Genomic DNA, 18,221 nt, shown 5'->3' with positions numbered 1-18,221 from the left:
GTTGAGGAGCAAAATCTTTTGGATTGTTCCTTTGCTTGCATGGAAGCCAAGCAAGCCAAGTATCTGAAAATGCAACCCTAAAGTCATACTTCATGGCAACTGACCAAAGAGTTCAAAAGTTTCTTGGCAGTCAGGGAAGTAGAAATGTCTTGTGAAGGTAAGGATGCATGGACAGCATTGTTGTAAAAGCCTGATTAACTTCAGGAAGTTTGTTGAAATGGCTGCACTTGATTCGAAGACTAATAGCTTAAGAATGGTTACTGTCTTAAAGGTCTGGTTTGGCTAATTGCTTTTAATTGCTTTTTCATTCCAGAACTCTTGAATCCTCTTGGGAAACATGAAAACCAAGAACCGCTTTTTAAATATCTTTCAGGACAGCTGACAAGTTCCAGGGAAAAGCTGGGATTTTTGTCTGCAAAGTTCAGAAGAATCTGTGTTTTCTGGGATTTTAAACAAGTATAAAATGAAAACAGTTTAAAACTTAGCCTTCAAAATGAATGTTGAAAACTCAGATGACAAAGCAAAGAATGACTTGAAGTCTTCCTTACTTCTAAGGGATGAAAATGGAAATAACTATGCATGTGACAGAGCTACACCTTCCTCAAAGAGCTGTGCCACCAAGAAAGATGGTAATTCAGCTGACCAAAATATAGTGACTGAGCATGAAGATGATACTGTTCTTGAAAATAAGAGTGACGTCAGAAGTATTCTTTTAGAACAGCAGTGTATTGGAGCACTTCATCTGCAGAAGACGCCTGGTCAATACAACTGCACAGGAGCTCTGTTGGGAGATGCAAATGCTGCATGCAGGTCTTCTGTGAGTGAACAAACTTTTGTGTATCCTTTGAACTGTGACTTGAAAGAAAGAGCAAGCTTACTGGAAGGTAACATTGCTATGGCAAAAATGCAAAATCAGAGTATCAAACAATCGGTGCCTTACAGTCAGACTGACTCTAAGTGTATATTACCTCTTCCTGTTTCAGAGCAGAACATGCAGTCCCTGATAAAAGACAGGGCATGCTCCCACCAGAGCACGTTGGATGTTACTCATGTTATAGGCGAAACTCTGGGAACTGATCAAAATGATGACATGCATCCGAAGGAAATGCTAATCTCTTCTGAAGTATGTACGAGACAGAAATTTGAGAGAGCCGGCTCAGAAAGAGCACTGGATTTCTCCCCTGCAGTAGTGGCTTCAGAAAGGCCAGATGCCTGTTCAGAACTTGAAGTATATTGTTCTGCCTCTGCAGATGTTGGAAATGATCTAGAAAACACTGACAAGACTGATAAAGAACCACATGAAACAGAAGCACAGTCTGTAAAACTAGCTGCTGAAAGTATAGATCCTTCTAGGCGAGATGCATTAGCACCACGTATTAATATTAATGAAGATGACCAACTGAAATCCTTGCAGGGTACCCCTGACCATTATGAAACTGGGAATTCCAATGCTGAAACTTGTGTGGATAGTCCTGTAAATAACATGCACCTTCTTTCAGTAGATAAAATAGACAGAGAACAAGTATCAAAGAAAACCAATGAACCTCTAACCAAAGAACAAAGTACCTCTGGAAATGCTGCTCTTCAGGATAGGCACAACACCTTTTTCACACCCTGCAGTGTACCAAAATTAAAGAGGACTGTTATGCCTGAGCTGAACTGTGAAGCAACTTTTCTGGTCTTCAGTCCTATGGCTGATGAAGGAGATTCTGCTCTACGTACTTCAACCCCTAAAGAACAATCGAAAAATACAACTTTTTCTGTTTCAGCTTTGCCAGAACTTGAAAACAAGACTCCTAATGTAAAACTAAACGACACTTTTGTAGGAGGACATAATAGAAGGTCTTTGCTTAAAGCTAGTTCAGGTCAAACTGCGGGAAAGCCAGTGGGCAGGCCTTCTATTGTGTCAACAATAACCAAAGCAAAGAAATCGGAGATTGTTAGTTTTCCCAAACCTAATTTCAAAAATGTTAAGCCAAAGGTTATGTCTAGACCTGTGCCGCACTCAAGAGACAGTGCGGCATTAAAACAGTCTCCCTGCTCCCCCCAGCTATCAGCAGCCTCCTCACCTTCACTGGCTGCTTCCCCGAGGCAATTGTCCCCCTCTGTAAAAGTGCTGAAAAAGAAAATAGATTTAGCTAAAGATACTAAAGCGGTGTTGCCTGTGAATAAGTCCCATAAGCTACATCTTAACAAACACCTCTTCACGAGCCAAGTCGTGCATGCTGCAACACATCCCAAAAGCCCTTCCCATAAGGCTTCAAAGACACCTGTGTTAAAGCAGAATCCGGAAGACACCGGCAAGGAAAGCTCTATCCATTCGGCATGCTCCTCTGTTTCTGTTGTGCTTTCAGCGTGCGTAGAGAACTCAAAAGAGATGCTGAAGAATAAAATGGAAAGTTCAGACTCTTTAACACAGCCCTGTGCTCAAGGCATCTGTCCATCTGAAGGTGAAAAAGAGCAAAGCAGTAACGTGGGGCTTCTTCTGGAAGCAGCCTTGTTAAAAGATGTGGCAAACAAAACATTTGACCTGCACTCTCTTCCTTTGGTAAGCTTTTTTCGTTGCATATCTAGTAATATGTTGTGTACATTTGGAAAAAGGGAATTCCGCATTGCATGGTGCTGAATGGAAATTGGCAATAGGTTTTGCGTCTACAAATACGACTGTAGTGTTGACTTCTGAGGTGAAATCTCTCCCTAATAAAGGAATGAAGAAGTACAGTTTCACAGACTGGTTGCACTTGGCTTCAAGTGCTATTTAATGTCTTCAGCCTTCATCTTATTCCATAGTATATTTTTTTTTTAAATTCCTTTCAAGGCAATGCAGTTGCTAAGATTTCTAATAAAAGCAAACACCTCAATTAATCAAACTGGTAAAATTGCAGAGCATAACTTGATAAGGCCTTTCTAAATATAGCTTTTAATACGTGCTTGTATCCAGATAATTCTAGTGGTGCTGTAACTTTAAATATACATTAGAAATAAATTGCTCTTTTCAGTATTTTTTCTTGCAAAACGTTTTAGAGCTAAATTAATATTTACTTGCATATGTTAGTGTGCATATATTAGCAATAATACTAAGTAATACAAAACCCCAAGACCACCATGTTGGTGAAGCATTTTATTTTTACCATCTTAATTTAACTGTCTGCTTTGAATAATTTGGGAGTTCATTTATTTGAAGTAGAATCAGGACTCATTAGAATAGTTAAGAGTAGCCAGGAAATATTTCTCATGCGGAGGGCATGTACCTGGTTTTGGGCAGTGAGCCAGCTGGAAAGTGCAAACTTCCTGGCCGGGAGATATGCTTGCGCTGGTTGGTTGGGAAATGTTTTTGGACAAGTCAGCTGCCTGTCAGGAGAAACGTGCTGCTTTCAAATACTCTGAAAGGTCGTTAGAAGAAAAGGAAGGGTGAGAAAGAAGGGAAGAGCTTCAGGGTTGGGTCAGCCAGGATCTCAGGAGGGATGGTCGGGATGCAGAGGTGGAGTCATTTGAGTTCAACAGCTTGTGTTGAAGACTTTGTTAAAAAATATGTTGAAGGATTTTAATATTTTAATTTTTAAGTCTTTCAGAGCTTGCATTCTACTTCACTGCTTCCTTTTGGTGCCAGGGGTTGGAGAGAGTGCTTTTAATACATCCTGTCACCAAGATGGAAAGCTTGGTGATATTTATTGTTCAGCTGGTACCTGGAAAATCAATAGAGCAATTTCTGTAAAATGTGCAATAAACTAATTGGCTGGGCTGAACTTAGTAAGTGAACTTCTGAGAAGTACAGATGAACTTCTGAAAATGAAGAGGAGGATTGGAGTCAAAAGTAGCAAGAGCATTCATATGACCAAATGGGTGCATATCAGCTTGAGTCACAGAAAAGCACATGAAGATCTGTACATTCTTACGAGTTTACCTTTATAGCCTTAACTTTACAGCATGAATTAATGCCTGTATAAACTAGAGCAAGAAATCTGTATGAAAGATAGATGAGTGCTACATATAAACCAGTTATTTTAAGCCTGTCCTGGGTCCACTTCTGAATTTGTATTTACTCTCTGTGGCACCTGAATGTTGATTTTAACCTGTTACTGTGGTGTACCTTAAGACCTATGCCAGGAAATCTTCTGGAAGGGCTGGTAAGGAATTCATCTTGAGATAAGGTGCAGTCATGTATTTGAATGGCTTAATTAGAGTTTGAGGAGAGAGGAAGAAACTGATGTAAAATGACCTCTGCAATGTCTGTTGTGTGTTTATCATTACCAGTGGTTTGCTTCAAACTTGAAAGCTTCAACGTGGTGTGTTGCTGAAGGCCATTCAGGGGATGATCCTTGAGGTTCTGAACCAAGGATGTGGACAATGTGACAGCAGGCAGCTAAGCATATTTCTTTACAGGTGCTGCAAAGGGAGATCTTCAGCTTCTCACAGTGGTGGTGTGGTGGGGTTTTTCATTTATTTGTTTGTTTTTTAAAAACAGATGCCTTCTGAGAAAGATGGGACAACACAAGGGAAAAACACACCGAAGAAAGGCCCAATCACACTACGAAGTGTATCAACTCCCAAGGTTAAAATGGTGCCATCTGTGTTGCCCCTGAAGAAAGGATGTGACAATAAAACTATCTGCACAATTAAAACACCTTCTTACAAAGGAGCTGTTCTGTCGTCAAGCTCTGGTAAGAGAATTTTTCATTGGAATACTTCACCAGTTTCTTAAGGTATCATATTTAGTGTACTTTCTGACGGAAGTTTTAGGATGGCTGTATTTTTGGTTTTTGGTATCTATCTAAATCACAAATTGCTAATATGAGGGGAGGGGCAGGTTACACCCCATCATCGTAAAATCTCATAAGGAATGTGCTTAAGATGTCATGCTATTGGAAAAAACATGTAAATATTATTTGTAGTTTGGTTATATAAGAGAACTTTGAGGAATTACGACAAAAATACTAAAATTACTCAAAAGATGTAAAAGTGAAGAGAAAATGCAGAGCTTGGGCACAAAGCATTTATGATAAGCAACTGTATGCTATCCCAATGGGAGTAATTTCAGGAGCCCTAATTTCAGGACATATTTTGTTCAACCTAATTTTAGTACAGCTCTATAGGTTTTAGAAAGAGAAGAGAACATAATTGAAGGAGAGACTATTGCTTGAGCTGCTAATTAAGCTCAGACTGGTTAATACCAATGGCGGAAGGGAATCTCACATCTAGTCTGTAGGCTGCTGTTCAAATCTGATGACTGGAAACTACATTCTGTAATTGTATTGTAGAGATTCAGAGATGGTCTTTACACCCAGCTGTACCCAGTAAAACCTGTTCTTTTTTCTTAACCCACTCAATCCAAGATTATAAAACAGTCCAAAAAAAAAAAATCTGTGTACAGGTGGTGAAGCGTGATAACATCTGTATCTGTATCCCTTTATGGGATGAGTCCCGCAAAGGAAGTGGATATAGGCTATTATGGTCTTAGAAGAACTGAGATGGATATAGATATGGAAATGTGTTTGTCCTTTAGATTATTAATCCAGAATAGATTTGACACCATCAGTAGAAATAAATGTAAGTATGGCTGGTTATAGGACTAAACTGCTCTTCATAAAAAAAATCAGATACACTTTCAGAAGCAGAAGTAATTTGCTGTTGAAAGTAAAAACCTGTACTCCTCAAATTTCATTAGCTAAAGCTATCACTCCTTAAGTGCTTGTATGTTGAAATTACAGTAGTCAGTAGAATACCTTCCAAATTTTCTATATTGGAAAAAGGCTGCTTAAGGTAAAAGCATGAAGCAGCACGTCAACACTTCAGACTCATGCTGTGATCTGACAAGACCGGAACTTTAATGTTGCCCATGAGAAGAATTTTTTTTTACGCCCTCTTTCCAGCCCCCATGTCAGTGCCCACCATTCCTGGCACATCTTACCCTTCATTTTGCTTGTGCAATATTTTGGTGCTACAAAGTAGGATTTGCTGCATTAAACTGTATTAGGTTAACTTCCCCATCTCTTGCCAAGGGAATTCTTAAACATGGTTCCTTGTTCCCTGTTAAACATAGTACTGATGCAAATCACAGAATGGGAGTACAGAGTGGGAGAAGCAAGGATGGGCAAAGGTAGGAGTTACTTGATATTGCTACCAAAGCCTTACTGTATTATGTGACCATAACTTTCGGGTAAATCCCTATCCACTACTGTTTACCTCATCTGTTTTTAGTTTCTGAAGTAAAACTGTGCAAATACTTACTGTGGCCAAGTGGCAGCTTGTAAATCAAACCTGGTTACCTGTTATAGCTAACGCCTTCTTGTAGGGAATACCTATTTCTTCCAGTTAAGACATTTGGTATTAAACTTGTGCCTTGATATAATTCCAACAGCACAGATAAATAACTTGGTAGCTGTACAGTTGTTTGGTGTCAAGGTTTCTCCCGACTAGCTAAATCCAGGATGGAAAGGACTTCTGGAGGTCACCTAGTCCAGCCCCGCTTGCCTGTAACTGGGTCAGTGCTGAATTCAGAGTAGGTTGTTCAGGCATTTGTCAAGCTGAGTCTTAAAAATGTCTAAATCCTAATGACCTCATTGCTTTCTGAGGTACTAACATAAGTGCAGCTAATTCTTAACCAGTTGCTGCCTGTATTTGGATTGTTGGGTAGAAGGACAAATGATTGTAGTAAGTCCATTAAATACTCTGAACGAGTGATGGTATAGCTCTGTGTTATCTCATGTGTATGTTAATGGAGGATGTCTGTCCAAAATGTATTAGTATATGTATTTGTAGAATAATCAAGAGATTGTGAGCAGTGAATTGTATCATGCATTACCATTTTGAGTGGGAAGCAGGAAACTCCCCTAGAACCAAGAAATAAATAAAATGCCCTGTATAAAACATCAATTATAAGATCCTTGCAACTTGGTAGGAGTTGAGATTTTGGTAATTTTTTTCACTTGTAGATGTAACCTGTAAGTTTTCAGTGGTAGTGCACTAACGTAATAGGAAGCGTGTCTTCTAAGGAAACTGGATCCTCTCCTGAACAGGAGACAGCAGAAGGAGAGGAAAACTCATATCTCAAGCATTCTATTTTTGTGTGGTTGTTTGCATGGCACATTGAGCTAGAAATAACTTTTTAATTCTTTTCAATGTGGTTGCTGACTGCTGTTCACCAGCATTGGTGTATCTTGACTGGAACTTGGGAGTTTTTGCTGAATTGGAAATTGGCTCTCTAAGAAGTGAGCCCAACTTAATTCAGTGTACCGAAGTGGTTTGTGATGTGACAGACCCGCATTTCTGCAGTAAATCAAGAAATTGGGTCATGGTTGCAAACTAGACACCTCAGAGTTATTTCTGTAACTATTTGTCTCCATTTTCTTGTAAGAGAGTATCACCTGCAATCACATACTTGTTACTGACCAAAAATCTTATTTCTCTACAGCTAATTTTTCCATGGTGGTGTGTGTAGGTTTCTGTAGTGTGGAATGGCAGGCAGTATGCCTTTCGCTGTGTTGGTTTGCTATCACTGGAAGTATTTATTATAATTCAAGACACAGAATAAGGTGTTTGAGTTACCTGGTTCTTACTGGAATGCACATGTAATTTTGGAGCCCTGGTTCAAGACTTTGAACCAGTCCAGAAATGAAAGCGACTATTGTTTTCGCTCCCAGCAGATGCACACAGCCTTCTAATTGGATGTACATAACCACTGTGGAGGAGTAATAACCTGCTAATAGGTGAGGTATTATGGTTTGGGAAGAGTCATGTCTTTCTCTCACTTGAAGGGAGGGGTAAAAGGAGACTGGAGAAGCCAAGGAGATTTGGTGGCCTCATGGGACATGACTCCAAATTCTGCTGTCAGCCTGCTTCAACAACCACATGCTAGCACTATGCAGTTGGATGGAAATGCTGCGGCAGTTTGAGCCACAGGAAGTTTTGATTTGTATTTGAACAGTGTAAAATAGGGATATAAGTAGTTTACCTTAGGTCTAAAAATGTAAAAGCCCACCACTGTGTGTGGGTTTTTTTTTTTCTTCCCCCCTCTTATAGGTAGGTTGTATTCAGCACTAAATATGTAGAAGGGAGCTTTACTTGCAAGTTAAGATTTCTGATAAGCTCATACCTTATCTAGACTTCTGCTTTAAAATAATACTATTGCTTCCAATTATTTCTCACCATGTGAAACTTCACATTGTTGTTGATAGCGGCGAGAGCTCTGTCAAGCCTTATGCATAACTGAAACTTATTTGGGGATATGAAAGCATCAAAAGTATTATTCATCTGCTTATTCTTAAAGACTTACAGAAATTAAAGCCATGTAAAACTTCTTTGTAAGCAAAATGTCTTTCACTGTCTAACAGTTATTTTTGACAATTTAGGTATCATTCTGTCTCTGATTTACGTAACTGATAACCAGTTGGCACTGATAACCAAGTAAAGCCCTGTGCTTTACTGAACTTTTCCATGAGACTAATCCAGTGGTACTCCCTCTCTTGCTTGCTAGTATTTTCATAACATATAACTAGAGTTATAAAAGCTTGGATAGAGAGAAACTCAGCAGTCTGACTGCTGTGTTACCTTGAAGGTGGTCTTGGACAACTGAGACCTTTTACTTATGAAAAGGTGATCATACTGAAGGACTTTTCCAGTGTTGCACTACTAACTGAATCACGGGAAAAGTAATTCCCCGTATGCTCTGGGAAATATGTTTAAGTTGCATTAAACTACAAAAGGTTTAGTGATATTTGAAATACTGATTTGATTCTTAGTTCAGAATTGCTGAATTCCTTCTGTTAATTTTTGGCTTATCTTTTTATGCACTTAAATGTGTAATTCAGAGAAGCTTCCAAAGTTAAAACCAGAATAGGCCATAACAGATTAAGACTGTGTTCATTGAATTTTGATGCTATTTGTTGCACAAAGAAAAGCTTTTCAGATGAATATTGAAACAAAATGGTTTCAATGGGTTTCATACTGCTGGGAACATATATAAACTTGATAATTCAGAACTTCTTGGTATAGCCTTTCACAATATTAATGGAACAGAACCAAAACAATTTAGTTTTTTTTTATTCCTGCAATCTTGAATGTATGTTCTGACACTGGATAGGAGCTAAATGAAACATGATTACTGCAAATCACTTTTCAGTTTGTATCATTCTTGTGACTCTTGCTGGATTGACATGCTGCCAAGAGGAAACAAAATATTTTAAAAGGCAAACATGACTTCCAAGTTTTCTGGCCTGAAACCATCGGGACTTTCTCAATGCTGGGCTGAGGCCTTGCTTTTAAGGGTATCCATATACTTTGTCATGAATACATCTGAAATACACCAGAGTCTATAAATAAGGCTTAAAATTTAGTTTCAACCACTCTTTTTATGCTTTTTGTTGGTTGAGGTTTTTGTTTTGTTGGGGTTTCTTTGGGGTTTTTGGTTTGTTTTTGTGGTGGTGTCTTTTTGGTGTTTTTTTGGTGGGTTTCTTTTTGTTTTGTTTTTGTTTTTTTTTCTAGAACAGCCAGCTTTTTTAAAATGGATCCTAAAAGCAGGTTCCTCATACACTAACTTATCCAACATCATTACTTGTCCAGATTACTTGATGCCCTTTTCCCTTGCTTTAATGCAGGTTTAGTGCTTCATTACGGTAATTAAAGCCTGTGTTAAAAGTGAACTTAACTCCTGTATTCACCTTCAGAGGTGTGGGAAGGTGGAAACCTGTAATGGGTCTCCATGGAGCATGAGGTATGTCTGTAGTATGACATAAAGATTCTTTAATATCCCTCTTCTGTCATCTTCACCCAGAGAACTTCACTGCGTAGTGACTGTGTTTCTCATAACCAGGTTTTTTTTAATTTGTAGTGTAAAATGAAGAATAACTTACCTAATGTATCTGAAAGGGCTTTTGTCCAGGTGATCCATTTGTTGAGAGTTCAGGAAGCAGCATTAGTTGTGAGAGCTTAGAAACCTCACAAGTCAGCCCTTGTGCCTCTGAAATCTCTTGACTGTTTGAGTTGGATCTTCATGGCAGTGTTTCTTCTCCATTTCACCCTTGTTCCTTGCCATCCTGAACAGGAAAGTCTTGCTAGAAGCTGCCTGGAGCAGTGTGAATATCCTTGTGCTGCATTGACCTCTAAGCCTCTGCCCCAGGTGTTGGTGGTCATTCAAGTACAGAATGGTCACTTCACATTTTGAAGTCAAAGTATTCTGTTGGCTTCCAGCTTCCTGAAGGAACGATTTCATCCTGTCAATTTTGTTTCTGGTGCCATCGGTGACCATACGTAGGGAATTAAGTTTTCACATACTTTCCCAGGCTTTTTACAGGTGACTTGTGACTAGCCACATCAGGGTTGATGTCTGATACCTGTAGCAAGAAATGTGCTCATACTTGCAGAGGCTGATACTAGCAGTCCACATATCAATCGTGTCAGAAGTGTGGATACATCTGTAAGAGTATTCCCCTGAAGGAGCAAGGTGTGCACTAGTTTCCTGCAGGGGAATTTCTTGGGACCTAGTCATTTACTTGCAAGGACATGCTGGTGTCTTCAAATAACTCTTCACCTGTACTGGTTAGTTCTGAATTCTCTCAGGGTGGAGATAAAGGAGAAGAGAAATAGGAATCCTTGTCTTCCTGAAGAAAATTGTCCTGCTACAGTGAGGTTCTTTATTCATGCAAGGAATGCATGTGTTCCTGCAATAGAAAACTTAAAATATTTATAGATAATGTTTGTATGAAAGCTGCAAACTATAAAAAAAAAATCACAGTGCATAACATGAAGGGGTGTGTGATATGAAGACCTGAACAGTAATGAAAAGCATAATCGAATGTGGTTGATGGTTTTCTTTTGCCTCAGCTTTCCTTTCAGTTCATTGATTTGACTTCTTGTGCCCTCTACTCCTAAACGGACAGAACTTTCCAATATCTGTGTTAAAGCTAGAGATTGGGGTTTGTTTAAGTCAGGATATGAACAGCTTATGGCTGTTTCCTAGCAAAGCTGGAGTGGGCAAGCCTTGCCACAGCCCTGCAGTTGCCCCAAGGAACCTGGTGTAAAACTACTTGCTGGCTGGAGACTGGCTCTACCCGGGGCTGTAGGGGATGACAGTGTGCCTGTGCAGACGTGGTGTCTCATGGGGCTGCTCTGGATCAGCCTGCAAAAGGGAAATACCTAAAACTTAGTAAACCCAGCAAGCAGCATGATGGCAGACAGTACTGGAGATGGGGGAGCAGGCGTGAGTTCTGACTCGAGAGTAGGGAGAAGGGCCATTTCTAGGTGCCAGAGAGACCAAATGCAAGCAGTGGACCCTGAGAAAAGATTTGGAAAAGAGTTGTTTAATCAGGGAGGGGTTTAACTGGGAGGAAGTTTGCCAAATGTCACAACTGAGCCACATAGAAAGAGAAAAAAGTGAAATTTAATGGTAGACATACTTACTTTCTTTCTCCCTCCCCCTCCATCCCCCTATCCCCAAATGAAAACACCCCAATCCATTTTCTGACAGTGGGAGTGGTTGAAAGAATAAGAAGGGCTGGTTTGGCTGCTGTTAATTGCTAATACAACACTCTATTGTACTGATGATCAGTTTTCCACTTTTAGTCTGGGAATATTGAGCTGCAGGAGGAGGACCAGCCCATGAATACCTTTACCCTCATGACTGCTGGCAGCCTGGTTATGTTTTAGACACTAACTTGCTGCTGGTTCCTGGATACCTGTGCCAAAAAGGAGAGAGCACTTTCCTAGGCGTTGTAGGCCAATGACAACAGTATTGTGGAAGTTTGCATCAGATGAGGAATTCAGTCTTGCCTGGATATGTAAACTGTTCTCCAATCAGCTGTTAATCCCCTAAACAAATAACTCTTTCACATAAATATTTAAAGTCCCAGCAGTAGCTTAACATTCCCTCTCTGTCCATATTTGTTTAGCAGTTGAGGCATTACTAGCAATGTAACATAACTGTGTCCTGCCTGTTCTTCGGTAAGTTTGGTAGCGATTTGAGACTAAAGGAGAGAGCTACCTAGAAACAGATTACCTGTAGATCTTTGGTAGAGCTATGTAACATGCTGTAACCACTCTGTATTCCTTGAAGGAACGAACATACATACATACATACATACATACATAGCATAGTATGGTGTAACTAATATTGCAGAATGCCTGACCAGGCAACCTGGGGAGCTTGGAGCCATCATAAATCTGTTACTACTGCTACTGCTTTACAATGCTCAAGATAGCAACCATAAATGCTCTTTCAACTGTGCTAAGATTGATCTGTTGAAAACAATACCAAAGTCCAGTTTGGCTTTCCATGATTTGTTCCTTTCAGTAAATGACAAAAAGTAGCATGTTTTCTTGAAGTTTTACTCCCCTTGCTTTGTAAACGCCTTGTGATGTAGGTTAGACTGGGCTTTTTCATCATGCTTAAAACTATTTTTTTAAAAACTAAGAAGTTTAGCATTTCTAAAACGGAGCCCTCTGGACTTCCAGACTTAGAGGAAAAATCAGAAAAGCATCAGACAAAAATCCAAAATTCAACATATTCAAGAGATAAGGCAATGGAAGGCCAAACCAACTATTACTGTTAGCTTTGAGGTTAAACAAAACCAGCATCAACAAAAAGCATCCTTCCAAAGATTCCTTTTGCACTCAGTCTGCCTTAAGTTTGTCTGGGACAGGCTTCCAGCCATTCATTTCCAGATGTCACATAGCTCTGTGAATGCCAGCTGCTCCGTGCTCAGTTTTGCGTGTGAAATGTGTTCATGTGGTTTGAAATAGTGAACATTGAATCTCAGAATTGGTGAATACATATTTAATTTTACAATCTGCTTGGTGTCAACAGGGTCCCAAGTTCACCACTACTAGCGTATGTTTATTCTCTTAATTTGTATTTTTTAGGCTCCAGTGCTATTTAAAAGGGGCCTTAATTCATTCTTGACAATAACCACCTTTGAGGGATTAATGTGAGAGAATGACTGAGTAAGGACATGAAATCTGACTTCAGACCTTGAAAAATGAGCTTTGTTTTTATTTCCATTCCAATACAAGAGATACTTTAACATGCTTACAGTAAATTGGTTGTTGCATAGAGACTTTTTTTCTAAAGAATTGCGAACTCATTACCTCACTGTAGAGGAATGTGATATTTCTAGTATTCCACTTCAGTGACTAGATTAAATAACTGCTGAAAGCTTGTTACTTTGATTCTATTGCTTGTCTTTATAATAATGATTAGCTAAATATCCTGCTTCTGTGCTTACTTCCAGTACTTTTGTTTACAGACCATATCTTCCTGCTTCTGTCTTCAAAACCTTTGCATTTAATTCTGTGTGACTCCTTTCTTAGGGAATGGTAGTTATAAAAAATACTTTGTAAACCGTTGCTGTTAGTTGAAGTAACACCTAGAGGAGTTGCTTAATGACCTTGTGTCATGACTTAAAATAAATTCTCCCTCAAGCTGGGCTTTTGAAAAATGCATTTGAGTGCTTGAGTAATTACTTTGGTAGGAGCCTTGTAGGAAAGCACTGAGCAGTAGAAGAACTAAGCAAAGAGCAAAGGTCCTCTCGTTGATGTGCTTCTGGAAGTGGACATCCCAGCGCTTGCTGTGCTCGCTGAATGGGTTTGAGTTCACAGCTAGCTTAGTGCACCGCTGCATTCCAGCATCTGTGGAGAAGCCAGGCTGGCTGCAAATCATATATAGAGAACGTACTGTATGAGAAGAGACTGAGTGCTTTCAAATGCTTGCCTTGACCCCTCTGGAGTCACTGTGAAGAAAACAGGATTTAGTTCATGTACCTTTTAAACGGGACAAACGAGTCCAGCACAGCAGCAATCAAACATGCTACCCTCCTCTTCAAACTATAAAATGTAGTAGAATGCGGTTGATAAGCTGCATTGGTTCCTCTAGCTGCCTTTTGAAATGTAAAGCTTTAACTTACCAAGTCTTACAAACTTAATGTGTTTGTACAGCAGCCCTTTTGTTTTTGAGGCAGTGGGGTTTGTTTTTTGCACCTTGTTTTGCTGAAAAGGAACTTCTGACTGGTCTGGGTTAATTACTTTTCTGGTATGTTGATCTATTAATGAAATAAGCTGTTAGAAAACAACAGGGAAAGTTTTACAAAGCTGTCAAATTTGTTATATGAAGTTCAGATGTCACAAATATATACTTTTTTTTGTAACTTGCAAAAGATTCTAAAATATGGCCAGTAATTTTGTCCAGGAGATTTAATACCAGACTACAGTAAAGCCACGTACAGAATCGGAGTTCTGCATAGTAATGCCAAACAAGTAGTAAAAGTGCACCTTCAAAGAGGTCTGATGTAGATTACATTTATTGACTTGCTGAATACAACACACACGCTTCAGTGACCGGTATTATGTTATATCCTAATGCGTGCTTAGTACATGCTGCGTGTGGGGTTTCTCTTTCGTTAATGAGCTGGTCTCAACTGAGAGAAATAGCTTGGATATAATTTCCTTCACTAGTGCTGTTCCTGGTTTTGCTTACATGATACAAGATGTTTTCAGACAAGTTTTCTAATCCTGTCACACCACCTGCTGTCAAAAAGCAGACATTGAGCATACGTGGCTTTTCTTGCCTAAATCTTAATGTAATCCTCTTGATGTCACGCTTTCTTGGTCTTAGTGCTAATAGGTGGTTTCTTGGTCATTGGTATTTAAGAGTGGAAATCCTGCAGCAAAACTAATGTTGAATGAAGTGAAATTACTGGCTGGTTTTGTCATATTTCAACAGTCTCTTACATAGCTTCAGCAAAACTGAAATGTGGCTTATAGTGACAAGAATAAAGGGAAGGGTATTCCCTTTAAGTAGAAACTTGATTGTTCTAAGTCAAATCTGAAAGTAAAAAGTCACTGTAGTCATCTCTTATCAAGTAAGATAAACTGAGTCAGACTTGAAAATGGCAATTACATCAGAAGTTAAGATAGTTTGTAAAATATATCTTATTTATTATAACAAAATATTGTTTTTAAAAATATGTCTGTCTCTCATATCTCTATTTTTGTTTTTGTACAAAACCGAAAACCTCTTTTCATAGTTATTCAGAGGGCTGTATAAAGATCTTGATGTCAGAGCTGATGGGAGTCAACTCAGTGCTGGCAAGACAAGTCTGTGTGTACATAACTTCCTTTGGGGCATTGTAGTCTTAATCTGGGTGTGCACTTTTCAGAAATAAACCAAAAGCTTAACTAAACTCAAATATTCTTGCAGAAACTGTAGCTGCTTTGTTAATAGTACAGGAGTAAGCTCCTGTCTGAAGATGGCACACCTGTCTCCTGTATAGATACTCTTCTACTTTGATTAACTTGGCTATTGGGCATTTATATTTAAGAGGCTCAAATGAAAACAACGATTAATGCAAAAATGTCTGCACCACTTGGCCATTAAGGACTTGGTTCCAGGGAGTGCTGTTTAACTAGTCCTGCAGAACTTGTCAGTTTTCAGTATTGTGTGAGTACAGCACTATTTGCTGCTCTCACGCTGTCTTTAGCGTTGAAAGGATGTTAGCTTTTGGAGTGCTCTGTCGATTGGGACAGAGGGGTGGGAGGGACACAGAAACCTGTTTTGAGGGTGGGAAGAAACAAAAGAATCTTGGATTATCTTTGAGCCAGAGGTTATATTTTTATGAGATCACCAGTAGAGCTAGCCATAATATGCAGAGGCAGGAGAATGCTATAAAGACTCTTTGGGAGTGCAGATGTCTGCCTTGAAAACCAGTCTGTAAAGTTCTTGACTTGTTCCTGAAGTCAATATGTGGGTAAAACGGGATCCTTTAAATCCTTGGAACTGTTTTCCTGCTTTAGTGTTTTTTTACTGTATCAATATGTCAAGATCAAGCCTTTTTAGATGTATTCTTAACATGTAAATCTCTTTACTTGTCAGCATATAGGTAAAAGAAGCAATTGTTTAAGCTTCTTTCCAACTCCTTTTGGTCTTTTCTCTCCCTCCTCCTTCCCCCATAATTGACAGGTAAGGGATCTTCGCCAAAAGAAAAGCATGCCTCTGTGAAAAATTCTCCAGCCTCCTGGACTAGCTCCAGTAAACAGCTCGCCAAATCCAAAGTGCCTGTCAAAAGATCAGTGCTTGAGCGAACACCCAGCATCTCATCAGTCAGCAGCACTCAGAGCGAGCGAAGTCTTTTCAGCAGAAATTGTAAGTATCTGTCAGGGTTACGGCTTTTAACTAGTAGCCAGCATCAACTGCGTGCTGAAAAAATCCATGTAAAGAGTTCTGTCTGAGAAAGGCCTGTTTTAATTCTTCTTGTACTACTTAGTTCTAGGTCTTACTCTTTGCCTCTTACCTTACAACTTTCTTTCTTGAGACATGACGCCTGAAGGAGCTTTGAGCCTTGGACTTTGGTTTGATGAGCAAAGGTTTCAGTACAGCTCATCCTCTGTCTCGAAACAGTACAAAACCAGGAGATCGTCTTGAGCAAAAGTTTCCTTCTGTCTACATATATTGTAATAAGAAATAAGTCTGAATGGTATTAATGGATTACCTATCATAATATTTGGAACAGCACTTTGCAGGTTTTTGATGCTAAATGCTCTTTTTGAACTAGATTATATTTGCTTTCAGAGTTTTACAGCAAAATGTCTAGATAAGATCAAAAGCAGGTAAGTGAAACTGCTATTAGAAGGTAAAACTTTGCATGGATAGAGTTCTATAACTTCTAAAGTAATGATAAGCATTGGTGTATGACCTGAACCAAATCTATCTTGAGTAAAACTCGGGGTGGGGGGGGGAGGTGTGAATAACAGAATTAGCTTTGAGTTGGAGCTCTACAAAGGGTCTGTACCAGCAGTTGTAGGAGTTCTAGGGGCAAAAATATAAAGGAAATAACACACAAGTGACTGTCAGACACTTCAGTATTCCCAGCTATACATATTCAAATGAGTACATTCAAATATTTCATTACTATTGCATCATCTGATATATCTTGGAGAGTGGGTAAAGGCCTTTCCTTTGAGCCAGATGTCATTTAAATCTGTCTTCGATGGACTGAAAAAGAGAACTGTGCTTTAATGTACATCTGTAGCTTATATATGCGCATGCATGCATACATTTATATCTACATTTTCTCATGTTCTTTTTTTTCTAGTAGTGGCTTCATTAAAAAAGATTAAACCTAATATATTCCTCAGAGGAGTAAGAGTATGTGTAATAAAATATGCAGTGCATGTTGCTGTGTAGTCAGATTGCTTCTGTTACCGTGACAGCCATGTTGACTTTTGCTGTTCAGGTTTAGGACTGTATCTGGAATTGCTAAGCAGCTTTGTCCTCTCTTCGTTTTACGCTGTCGTGTGACAAAGGAAAGGGTCATCGCTTCATAACAAAGAGATGTGTTCAGATTAAGTATCCAAACAGATGACTCCTTATTTAGCCTGATTTGCTAGCTGGTTTACTCTGTTTTGTCCACTGCCTTGAAGCTTACAATTTTTTTTCCACTCCGATTCATGAAGAGCAAGCAAGAGCAATATGAGAGGCTGAACATGGCTGCAGACTCTCTGGCTTTAAGCTTGCTTTGATCCTTTTTAAATGACTATACCAGGAGGACTCCGCAGTTGCACAGAAACTAATTTTTCTCCTCGTATTTTCATCAATTCTACACTAACGCCACCGACTGACTCAGGAAGCCACTATGATATTACCTTACTGACACTGCTGGTAGTAGGATCCTACAGTTTTTGCATTGTTCCTTTGTTAGCCACGTTTACTTGGAAAAGAAGTAGGTAGTATTCTTTTTTCTTTTTTTAAAGCATGTATTTTGTTTTGTGCAAGTTGGTAAATGTATGAATACTTTGACTTGCTTATGTTCCATGAAATTATTTTTCTTTTGTTAACTTGCTAGACTGTTAATTAGCATGATTTAAGTCTGATGGTCAGATTTTGCAAGTATAATAAATTTGGGTTACATACGATTGATATGTTAGCAAGGTGAAGTTTTTATGACTTCGAATCGAATTGGAAAGAACTCGTGAATTTACTTTGTATAGTGCTGTTCTTGTTTTTTATTCTTTCATTTACTCTACTGTACAATAATATCAGAAAAAATCCGTATCTGTAAACCTTAAATATTTTTATTAAACTGGTGGGATACACAAAGATCAGGATGGGAGGCTTAGGCTTTGAATGCCATGAAATTTATGGCAAACTATTGTGGTGCTGTTGACAGTATTAAATTGACAAAGTCGCTTGGCTTGTTTTGCTTGAGGAGTTTCCCTTGTGTTAGCAGGAAGAGAACTAC

At 39.1% G+C, this 18,221-nt stretch overlaps 1 protein-coding gene across 1 annotated transcript in view; it reads left to right on the top strand.

The window, feature by feature from the left end:
- The first annotated feature begins 493 nt into the window (after positions 1-493).
- Positions 494-18,221, top strand: part of LOC104536389 (microtubule-associated tumor suppressor 1 homolog) — an 80,218-nt gene continuing 62,490 nt past the window's right edge. The window contains 3 exon segments of the mRNA XM_010178976.1: positions 494-2,548; positions 4,466-4,661; positions 15,944-16,126. Of these exon segments, the coding sequence (XP_010177278.1) occupies positions 494-2,548; positions 4,466-4,661; positions 15,944-16,126 (2,434 nt within the window).

The sequence above is a fragment of the Mesitornis unicolor genome, unplaced genomic scaffold, assembly GCF_000695765.1.
Source record: "Mesitornis unicolor isolate BGI_N332 unplaced genomic scaffold, ASM69576v1 scaffold5302, whole genome shotgun sequence".
NCBI lineage: Eukaryota > Metazoa > Chordata > Aves > Mesitornithiformes > Mesitornithidae > Mesitornis > Mesitornis unicolor.
The sequence above is the reverse complement of the archived record's forward strand: the minus strand, read 5'-3'. Positions and strand labels throughout refer to the sequence as shown.